This window comes from Adelges cooleyi, unplaced genomic scaffold, assembly GCF_023614345.1.
Source record: "Adelges cooleyi isolate 19-005CV unplaced genomic scaffold, UGA_ACOO_1.1 ACOO_flye_CR_arks_rails_tigmint_CR_PRNA_21, whole genome shotgun sequence".
Classification (NCBI taxonomy): Eukaryota; Metazoa; Arthropoda; class Insecta; order Hemiptera; family Adelgidae; genus Adelges; species Adelges cooleyi.
In genome coordinates, this window is record NW_026095871.1 from 7,364,767 (window position 1) to 7,376,893 (window position 12,127).

The window sequence follows — 12,127 nt, forward strand, 5'->3', positions numbered from 1 at the left end:
TTTTGATAGTTATATTTACTAAATATTATTAATTCATAAATTATCTTTCATGTATTATCTTTTCTTGTGTGTTCAATAAACAATTAAAAGAATTGACAGAGTAAACAAATATATTCTATACGTATTTAATTTAAAAATGTAACTCAATTTTTATTTATTAAAGGTAATTGCAGTTTTTTTCCTAACAAATAAAATAAATACAAATTATGTTAATACAGTTTTAGTCATAAATAAAACAGAAATGTATTAAACAATTTTAATTTTCTATTGAAACATGCTACTTTAATAAACTTTTTAAATTTACAAAAAAGAATAGTTTGTATTATTATCATCATATAATAATTTAAAATCAAAATTAATAATATCAAAATGTTGTTTCATCACACTAAATGAGTTTAATTCGCAGCGGTCATTTACTTTGTTCAGGATATCGGAATCTTGATTAATGTTAGTCATGTTGTAAACATTTGTCGTAAGTTCTGACCTGTTTGGAAGCCTATTGAATCAATATAACGAAAAACATTATAATATAAATAGTTAAATTATTTTTAAAATACATACTGTCCCATTTTCGACGCAGGCAAATCGTTAGAACCTCTTTGTAAAAATTCTCTTACACTGACATAGTTGTCTAAAAACATATCATATCTATAAATATATATTATCTTAATGGCAATTAGAGTTGGGTGGTTTTGATAAACTTTAACTTTTATATAATACTAAAATCTGAATAATTCAAATAGTTTTTATTAATTCATCTAGTAGTAATATATTAATTATTCAAATAGTTTAAATTATTAAAATTCTAGAATACAGACATTGTATTTAAATTTGAACAACAATTGACGACTTGTAGGCCGTGGGAGAAGGCCAGAGGGAATTCTGAAACAGGTCATGGAAAGTCTTGTTCTATATTTAAATTAAAAAATTAGAAATCAAAATTTTATAATTCAAATTATTTAAACTACGAAATACGAATAATTTGAATATTCCTACACCTAGTTGCAATTAAAACACATAAATAAGAATAGTAATTAATTATTCCTAAGACGCAAATATTATATTACTTTTCTTAAATATATTTTCAGTGTAATTATTGTGATGATTCGGATTATTGTAACATTGATTGACATTGTTTGAGTTATTTTGTGTACAAGATTGTACTTCGGGAAGTTCTGTTGATGGATTCCTGGCCAATAAAGAGTTTTTGATTTTATTCAATCTGTCTAGTACTAGGTTGGACCCTTTTTCTATTTCTTCAGATATTTGGTCAAAAGCATCATCTAAATATAATTTATTTTTATTATTAAAATTTAATGAAATATAATAAAACACTTAAGTGATGTCAACTACCTTGAATATTATTCTCAAAAAAATGTTCAGCTATTTCTAGTAACCGCTGTTGTATGACACTGTTGGTTAGGCCTGTCGTAGCATGTTCTTTAATCAACCTATCTAGGTCTTTCAAACTAGTCTCCTCTGAATGGGTTGTTCCATCCAATTTTTTCTGCAAGTATTGTAGTATATTGTCTAATTGATTACTTAAAACATCATTCGATAAATCATTTTCCAAAATTGTGCACAGGATACACTGTATTTCTTCACAAGCAGTTGTTTCATCTCTGGTTGGTCTAGATTGGCTCGATAAATGACACGTACAAGTTTCTGGTTCGAAATCAAATGTAAATTCGCGATAAGCCGTATTTGAATTACTATTCCTGTAAACGTGGACACAAACTATTATTTACTTGTTACGTACAATTTAGTTACGACTTTATTATTACTTTAAGTTTTGTTTTTTTTCTGGCTTGATTTGTACTTTAGTTAATTTCTGTGTAACCAAGTCTGGTTTAAGACTAATGTTAGGAATTCGTTGAATGCACAGATTTTTAATTTTATGATTGTGCTTTTCTTGATCGTCAGATTTCTTAGCCGTACAACTCACTACAGCCACATTATTCGCTGTATCTTCCTTGGAGGACGATTTTGTGTCTTTTGATGATGTTATATTACTAGTAACAACACCTAAATTAATAATGTTGTTCTTTGATTTTGGACGAGTATTGTTCTGTTCGACATGTTCACGTTTGTCGAGAAACGCAGATATAGGTTTCATTGACAATTGTAATCCATTTTTGGGTTCGTTGTTCTTTTGATTCTAAAACATACAATTTAAATTGTATTTACAATACAACAACAAACAACACTGTAAAGGAAACTTCAATAAAAATGCATAGTTCAAAAATAAAATATTTTTCTATTTGCGATGAATACATAAATTTTAGTTGTAGTTACATAAATTTAATTTTTAATGATTAATGGAGTCGTTATAATTCATTGAGTATACAATTTGTTGCACACAAGACCTGGTTAAATAGATCTATTTCAGTCTGACAAAATAGATTAATTACACATTCACATTCATAAGTCCACAGCACATGAAATATGGCAGCCGTTACAATAATAAATGGATGCACTGTTATTATAGGTTTTCATTCGAAATTGGGTCGCCAAAAAATTGTTGTAACCAGTGTTGGGCCAAAAATTCCACAATTAATAGGCATTAAGTAAATTATTTGTTATTTAAATGGAAATGTATCTTATGATTATCATAATTATTATAAAATCTGACTAAAATTAATTTAGAGAAAAATATTTAGATTTTATTCCAGACTAATTTTAAATTTCTAAAAAAAATTAATTAAAAATACAGTATATTATACCACACTAAGCAAGTTATGTCATAGGTGTCAAGGTGATCTGATAATTTAACTCTATATAAATATTTTAATTAAAAGAAATGTATTGTATTTATTAAATAATAAAATAAAATAATAATTAAACCTGATGTTTATAATTACTTGTTTTATGATGTAAGAGCGAAGTGGCTTTGAATTTTTTACATCCACATTATTGCGTCTAAAAAAATATAAGGAAACCAGTTATTAATACAGTTTGAATCAATAAATTAATAATATTATAGTACATCAGTTAAAAAAACAACTTTTATCAACTAATTCAAGTCACAATTTATAGTCTCTAAGTATATAAATTTATTTTATACTTTATTACCTATGGCGTGTAGATCAAAACAAATCAAACAACCAACACCATTTAAACTCTTAACAATGTCTAAAACATTGATTGTTTTCATAGAAATTTTTAATAAACCCCGTTTTGAACAATTAGAGAGAAATTAAAAATTAAATCCTTATTAGAAACAAAAATCTAATCGACTTCTACACATTTATATTATGGAATTCACTCGTTAAATTTACAGCTTGTATGTACAAACAGATTGAATAGAAAATATTTAGTTAATTCATCCTAATAAACCATTGTAAATATAAATAAGCACTGAACAAATATTTGCATCTTTAAAATATTATGTAATTGCACCTTTGTTTTGAAATGCTATGGCCTATCACTGTTTCATGTTTACTTGACACACACTATGATCATTTATTATGCATACAAATTCATAGATCAGAAGATGGCTCTGAAATAATTGCCTATACAAAACTCCTTAAAAACCGCTTACTTTCATTCCCAATAATTGCTTTAATCGACACCTCTGACCTCTATACCAGTATTGTATTTCTGAACTGCTGAACTCCTATTGTTAATTTATAAAAATATTTAATTTGATTGTTTTTCGATTTTTTACTAATATTATTTTGAATGCTGCTTGTATCATAAAAAAACTTGCACGTGTCTAACGTGCAAGTTATTATAAATTAATTAGGTTTATTCAATCAAAAATCGCCATTGTACATAATATTGTGTACCTACTTCAATAGTGTGTTTTAAAAATAAAAATCAACGATTATATGTATACATTTCATTTGTAGATAACACATTAATAGTATACTTTTTAATTAAATCGCTGGTAACGTCTGCCGATCGACACCTCGGCAGGATCACGTCGTTGAGGTTTTTCAAATATAAATCTGTCTCTTTCGCCATCTTCTTCGCTTGGGCTATCAACATCGAGGCGTTGACAAAGTCCTCTTTAACCGCCTCCTTGTCCACGGTGGTGTTGCATAATGGACCGCGCAGGTATTCCTGAAAAATTGCAACCTGTTAATTTCTAAGCTATTCCATTTTGTGAGCTATTTATTGTTTGTCTATTACCGTGAAATCGATCATAGGACCGGTCGGTACGGCGGGAATCGTAGTTGGCCCGTCGATTTTTTCACTGTTAACGCTGAAATCAAAATAAAAACCACATGAGCATTCGACGCGGTAAAAAACAAACATACATTTTTTTTAAAAAAAGCGTGCATTCCAGATGGGATGGTTGGTAGCTGCTGCTGCACAGTCATGGCCGTTAAACGCGTTTGTTTTGTAAACATTTGAAATAAGGTCAGGTAGAATGATTTAGGCGCGTTGGCTGCGACTCGTGTGCGGTGTGTATACAGTAAACATTATGGTGTTTGTGTATACTATACCGTACACAACGGTTGAAAATTGGGAGGCTATTAAACCGTCAATTAACGAAAACCATATTATCATTATTTTCCATCGGTTAGGTAAACCTATAAATAGAAGCGTACGTCAGTTGTAGGTGTCCCGAGTTCTCAGTTCACCTAAGCGCGATTATTGTACCTCTTGGTTCCAAAAAGGGCAAATTTCGCTCCATACGACTAATGGCAAATGGGCATTTTTTTTTTTCCAATAGGTTCCATGTTCATTTTTGTGTACCAAACTCTTTAAAAGTTATTCAATGTTCATCACGGTACAAATAATGTTTTTATTATTTATACTCTGTGGACTAACTCGGTTGTGCAGAAAAATGAACACTGGCCTTTAACGCTAGTTTTAATTACTAACATTTTTTTTCCTAGCGTTTGCAGTAGTCGTTGAAAAGTAAAAGCCTGCCTGTATATTATTATTATTGTTACACGCGAAATAGGTAGAACGGTAGTCGGTCGAGTGACGTCATTAAAAATTGTACGCCAAAAAATTAATTTCTAAAAAAAAAAAAAAATATAGCTTAAACGATAATTATTATGCGGTGCCGGTGCATGACGCCTTGTTTGCATTCATAACATACACAAAAAAACGCTTTTCAAGGTAAACGCGCGATAATATTATGCGGTATTTACCATATAACCGCGTGTACGGTGTACAATAATTATCATCGCCGTTCGCATAGATATAAAATTGTAGAAAAAAAAATAACGACCTTATACGTTGTGTGTAAACAATAGGGTATATGCTAACACGGAGAGGGAAAGACAGACAGAGAGAGAGAGACGATTTCGTGAGATGTTTCGCCAAGGTCACGTGACGTCGCATTAAGATTACACACACACACAGCCGGGCATAATAGTAATAATAATATTATCATCATATTATATGTATACATAATGTATATTACACATATTATTATACACACAAATGTATACAATTTGGAGCGCCAGTGTACGCGCAGCATAAAAAGACCAATGAACCCGCAAATGCAACGTACCGGCTTGACCTCCAACAAGAAGGCCTCCACGCCGGCGGCGATGGATCAATAATATTATATGCCGACAACCGCTCGTTTCCCGAAGCACAAAATAATAATAATAATAATAATAATAATAATATAGAACAGCTCCCGTGACGTCATCGACAACACACACAAACACGCCGTACACAAGTTTTAATACGATTATTATTGTCCCTTGTAATTATTTATCTAATATTATTATTAATGCTCCGTTCCATTATTCGATCCGGCCGACGGATCGTTGCACCGAAAACGATGATTGTGCATGCTGCTGCCCTCCTATATATTTTATGCGTCATACTTCTGTCAAGCCGCATAACAGCTCATCACCGAGGGACGGCGGTTAGCTGTGCGTATTGCACCACTTTTGTTATGCCCATTTGGAGGTGTGGTGGTTAAAGTATTGATAACCCCTTAAATAGGTATATATGTGTATTTTTTTGCATTGGTTAGAAGTGATAATCACATAAAAAAAAATGTCGGCTCAACATATTATCGTTAACGGAGAGCACGCGGTCTTAGCTCGCCCCCTCGGTCTATTATTATTATAATTGGTGACATTTCTCGGCTTTCAAAGAGTCAAGGGGACCGAGAGCGGGTGCGTTTTTATGAATGTATATTTAAGAAAAAAACGACTTAAATCAAATTCGACTATGTCAGTTTACTTTCAGGCTGAATTTGTTTAAGCTTCGCGGTATTACTTTTAATGTGCACGTTTTTCTACTAAGGCCATTAGGTGGTAAAAAAAAAAAACGTTTCACCATAACAAAATAATTATGAGTACACGTTGGGAAACGATTTTTATTTAAGAAATTCAGTTTATTGTAATTAAATAAATTTAATTTAAACACTTTTGGATAATATTAAAAGGCGATTTTTTTACATAAACAAAAACGGTCAATAAAACAGACCGCTTTCATAATATATTAGTATAGGCACAGCCACAGTGGTACCTTCGACCACTTGCAGGCCTTACACCGCGCCAATACCTAATAATGTGCGTTAGACTTTCATTTATTAAAAACTCTCTGCTGTGATATTGCAAGGGGAAATAGTTGTCAATTAATATACTTATCGTCTGAGATGCGTGTACTGTTGAAATGAAAATGAGCTGAATATATTATTAAGACACAATATTATAATATTTGCTTGACGTTCGGTAATAACATTGTTATTAGTGGATCACCCTATATTGTGAGATTCTAAAATTATACTCATAACTATTTAGATATTTTCTAGTCTAACCGATACCCAGACAGATGATGTCTAAATGATTAACAATTAACAATGTCACGCTTTATGTCACTGCAAGAACAGAGAGGTGTTTGTGATTTTTGGCGTTGAGACAAAAAAACAAAAAAAAGAGGAAAGGCGAACGGTGTATGCAATTTTGGTGCAGTTGTGCATAGGAAACCAAAAAAAGCGTGCACTACCTAACGCGTTGTCGTATAATATTGAATAATTAAACGATAAGCCAAGGCCATCGCTGCTATTGATCTTACACGATCGATACAGTAACCCCGTGTGTATTATTTAGATCAGATTATACGGTGTCAAGATCAATACCTCGGTACGAGATCACTGCGATAATCGGTATCGATTGCAATTGTCACAAAAATACCGACAATAATTGATGACTAATATATTATCATTATCGTTTGCTCTCCGCTAATAATAATAATTGTGTTCTAATCACACTCCGACTTCGATAACGATCGCGGGTTATCTTTGGATTACAAGGTAATAATTGTTGACCCTCGACAGTAGCAGCAGCACTGTTTATCAGCAGCTATATACACTTGAGGCTTGTTGTTGTTGTATATTTTATTTTCCATTAAAAAGTGAATCTTTAAGTACAGAAATTATAAAACTAAATCAAATCTCAGTACAGTTGTATTTAATTTAGTAAAACAAACCCTTCCTTCTTATTTTATTTTGTTTTCGCTTTATTTCATACTTAATTAACTTATTCTATTACAATAGGTACTTGCTTATAAACTACATTTGTCATATAATTATTTGGTGAATAGATACATAAATTCTTTGGGTTTTCCAGCTACTTCACCGACTTCTCCTAAGAAGTCCATTGGTGCGATGACCGCTTTCGACACTCATATCTTCGAACCCAACCCCTGTAGTTCCAAACCGAAACCTTCTTCATGGATGGGCGATGGAGAGCTACTATACCACATAACCCCCATGAGACCGCGAGGGTGGTTTGCGGAGTTATAGCGGCACGCACGGACAACCACGCTTACATTTTATTATATATAAGATTTCAGTTACAAATATATTGTGTAAAACTGTAACATTCTCGATGAGTGGATGTATGTAAGAAAGTAAGGGGTAAAAACTACCCCAAAAACGGTCAAGGACTTCCTGGAAGATTCTCGGAAATTCCAGAAGTCGGTAGAAAAATCTGGAACATTCTTAAAGAAATACCAAAGGTAAGTGTCCCAGTTGCTACTCGCGTCCATCCTATACTACAATCTACCGCCAAAAACGCGATCGGTGAGTGGTTGTTGAGATAAATGAGAATTCACATAAAAAAATATAATATATGTACACTTATAGATTTAATCGCTGGCCGTGTACAAATTCAGCTTATCCGCGCGCTGTTAATAACTGCAATCGGCGGCCAAACACCAAACATTATATAAATCTACTAATCGATCACCGTTTGTGATGACACATCAGGTCGTGTTTCGGCCCGGACAGGCATGGCCGACGCCGAACCGTATTGATCCCGCTTGAGCCGGTGCCGCCGTTGCGCCTGTGTCGTCGACCATATTGTGTGTGTGTATATTACATATTTACACACCTACCTACGCCAGACGGAAAGCTTTTGAATGCCCCAATTTTGGTACATAACAAATGATGACGACTCAAAAGACAAATTTAACTTGACCACAACCCACTTATAACTTAATAACACATAAAAATCATAGGCGCAACTAGACCTACAATTATGTATATCCGTCTAAACATAATTCTTATCTTCAAAACATAAGATATAAAATAATATATTTAAAAACAAAAATATTCTATAAAAAATAACAAATTAAAACGGAGTATGTACATTATTAAAATTGTATGCACACAAAATACAAATCAAGGATTGGGGTTTCAATTATTATTATTATTGGGGGTGCTAATTTTGAGTCTGGGGATGCTTAATTCCTCATAGCACCCCCTTAATTGAGTTTATGATAAAAATACACTTTTAATGCATACAGTTTAAGTACTCGAGGCCTCTATAGCCTCCCCCTCTGTTTCCGCCCCCGTTAAACGGTCTTATTGTCAGATTTATTAAAAACCTATAAAAAGAAACGTATACAAGACAGTTGGAGGCAAACGGCAAAGAAGTATATGACGCTGTCTAGCCTCTTTAAGTATTCTCGTTTCCCTTGACTTTAAGTAACCTCTCTCACTCTCGTTTACAAACTAGACACATGCATATTATAATATTACAATACGTAAATACACACATAATAATGCGCAGTTTGTTGTTTACCAGACACGTCTTACTAATTGCTTGTTATTATATTCATTTTTCAGTGTACTATACCTGAACAGTAGCAAAAGATCTCATCTCCACACAAACAAAAAATATGTTCAGAAATAGAGGAAAACTAAAAATGTTTTAATTTAAAATTAAATAGAAAATAATTATACCGCGTTTTGAAATTTGAGAAATGACCAATAAACAAAAATTAAATTAGAAAAATACCGATTTTGGCTGTAAGTGGACATATCTTTTCGAAATTATTAAGTGTTGTTTTGTATTAGTAACAATTTTTAAGTGGTTTTTATTTTAATTTGAAGTGAAACTTCTAAACGGAGGGACCTAAAAACAAACAAATGTCAATTATTCTTAAAATTTAAAAACTAAGAATACAAATCTAATTGTTTTTTTTTCTTATTTTCTATATTAGTGTTGCATATCAAAATTCCAGAACCCAACCGAGGCGTATTGAACTTCCCACGAGCTTACAGTATTATTATGTAACACACACCTTTTTTTTTTGAAGTTCAATACTCGAAAGCTGTATAACATAACATCAAACATGACCGCGGTTGTAACGTCTATAATTAAACGAGCGTCTATTTCTATATTGTCAAAGGGACGGTGTGCGCCAAGAATGTGGGGGGAAGGGGGAAGAAATACTGTATAGTGTTGTGTGTGTGAATAGACAACTCTGTACTAGTGTATTTATAAAAAAAAGAATCCAGAGGCTGAGAGCCAACAAAATCTGACAGTGACGTAATCCACAAAACAGCCAGGCGTTTTTTCAAAATTCCCTAAACCCAACAAGCTCATTATCGTGCGGTAAAACTTGGCGCTGTCTAAAAAAATAAAAACCATTATTGAGCGTAGGCAACTGAGTGTAGCGCCGCCGTTAAAGCGCTTGGAATTTGCTAATACTAAAAACATTACATTTGGAAAGTTTAGAATTTTTTTTACCAAGGAAGTCCTAGTTTTTAAAAATTTATAATTTACAACCATAACAAATTCTAATACTTTGGTTTGCAACATATTATAAATATTAGTAGGGTTGTTAAACCCGGATTTGGGAGATATATCCGGATGTTCAAACTAGGGTACCTACCTACAACCTAGTATTATAATAACACCCGGTGTTATCTGTTCTCATGGCCTTATGCATGTTGATAAATATCGTTATTTATTTAATATGTGTATATTGTTGGACTGAATTCAACAGTTCACACGGGTACATCATAAATAATTTAATATTATATAAGGAATAACATGTATGTTTCGAATTAAATTTCCTACACCAGTCTTTTTTTTTCTGTTTGAACTTAACCAAAGTCTTGCCGCCAAAACAAAGTAATTTTTTCGTGTAAACTCTACAAAATTCAATTTTACAGACAATACCTATACCTATTATCAAAAATGGAACTGACAGTCTACTGACAACCGGTTAAGCCGATTAATAGCGATTGTTATAGGCATATATGCGCCCGTTTTCCCATAATTTCTGGTCGATATTGTAACATTTTCAAACGGATGTTTTCCATAAGTATTAGAGAGGTCAAAAAAACAATATTTCAAGCCCGGAAAACCGAGTGAGTAAACGACCAACAATGTGCACACACACACCGGATTCTGAACGCTGTCCAGATTGTATATTTTGTTTCGCTTTATTTTTAAACCCATGCTGCATTCTAAGCGGCTACTACGTCATTAATGCTGTAAACAAATACAAAAAGGGTAAACGTATGGATACATTTATTTTCCACGACGTTTGGCCAGAGACCAACTCTCAATTTCTCGACTGAATACATTTGTACACAACAAAAAAAACCAACGACAGGGAAAACACGTGTTGCTGAACACTCTCATCCGGTAAAAAGATTCAAATAGTGGTCATAGTTTAGCTTAGTGTTAAAAAACTGACGAGTTGTCATTATCTGCGAAACTTTGTGCCTTACCAATAAATTACCAATTCTTATGGCTGTGTACACCAGTGGCCTAAAGCGTTTTACGAGAATAAAAAACAACATTGCCTACTATGTATAACGTTGTAAAACTTTGGTCAACTACAAATGCACGAGTAGTTAGTTTTACATCTAAAAACCTAACCGGCGTGTGGCGTAAACGGTATAATTAACGAGCAAGTAGACTTTTTCTAGTATTATCGACACGTTATTTTTGTCAACCGAGTCCGGTCAGATTTTCATCCACGTTATTTACTTATATATATCATATTTTGCACTCGCCTAATGTGGCAGGTCGCCGAGTGGCTCCTCGAACGACCTCTGCCGACGAACGTTGATAATAATATTATTATTATTATCATCGTCGTCGTGGAAGTCAAAGGCGGCGGTCGTGGCTGGTAAACGTAAAAAGTGTATTGTACGCCGCCGCGGTTATCGATCGGTCCGCCAACCGAAGGGGTCTGAAATGCATTGCGGGGGCGTACACACTGTATACAGCAACAGCGCGGTGCAAAAAAACACCAAATTTTTTTTTTTATAAATAAATAAACAATCGGTCGATAGCTCGGCGACGGGGCGCGCGTTATGACGACCTACAGGCCGCCGGGAAAAGACGTGCGTGCGCCACCCTATATACCTACACACATTATCCGACCTGACCGGCGGATCAATAGCATAGCAAACAACAGTGTTACACGCGCCATACATACAGAGGGGGTAGACTGAACGGGGCTATTCCTGCGTACGGCAAACACGACAGTCCCTTTACATAGTACCTACCACATAGTAAATACCTTTTACCGGCGTGACGTCAAGAACCACCATCACCACCACCACCCCCTTTCCCTTAGTGAAAGCCGTACTCGCCAAATTATCGCGTGCCCCAAGCGGGTTTCCCCTTGCCCACCCCCGCCGTTCAGTCTCGCTACTAGTTCATTCATCAAATATCAACTTGCTCCGCGTTCTTCCTCTACATGTACAAATACACATATTGTCTAGGTAATTGTATTTGCACGGAATAGCTGATGAAATCGGCAGACGGGTCACTACTTTCAATGTGTAAACAAAACACAAGTCTGATACAACATTTTAGCGGTGTAGCCTTGAAAAGATGGCCGCCGCGTTTTTTGTGTGATAACTTATCACTGATAAGTATCTTGCCCGCGT

At 33.8% G+C, this 12,127-nt stretch overlaps 1 protein-coding gene across 3 annotated transcripts in view; it reads right to left on the bottom strand.

Moving 5' to 3' along the window:
- LOC126834066 (homeobox protein 4-like) overlaps window positions 1–12,127 on the bottom strand; it is a 57,520-nt gene that overhangs the window by 1,330 nt on the left and 44,063 nt on the right. The window contains exons 4-11 of one of the 3 annotated variants that reach the window (XM_050565697.1): window positions 4,135–4,207; window positions 3,872–4,065; window positions 2,862–2,919; window positions 1,785–2,158; window positions 1,354–1,718; window positions 1,068–1,283; window positions 562–631; window positions 418–496 (exon numbers count right to left, since the gene is read on the bottom strand). In XM_050565697.1, coding sequence (XP_050421654.1) covers window positions 418–496; window positions 562–631; window positions 1,068–1,283; window positions 1,354–1,718; window positions 1,785–2,158; window positions 2,862–2,919; window positions 3,872–4,065; window positions 4,135–4,207 — 1,429 coding nt within the window. Of the gene's footprint in view, window positions 1–417; window positions 497–561; window positions 632–1,067; window positions 1,284–1,350; window positions 1,719–1,784; window positions 2,159–2,861; window positions 2,920–3,871; window positions 4,066–4,134; window positions 4,208–12,127 lie in introns of all 3 variants that reach the window. The other 2 variants (XM_050565699.1, XM_050565698.1) reach the window with 2 other exon arrangements.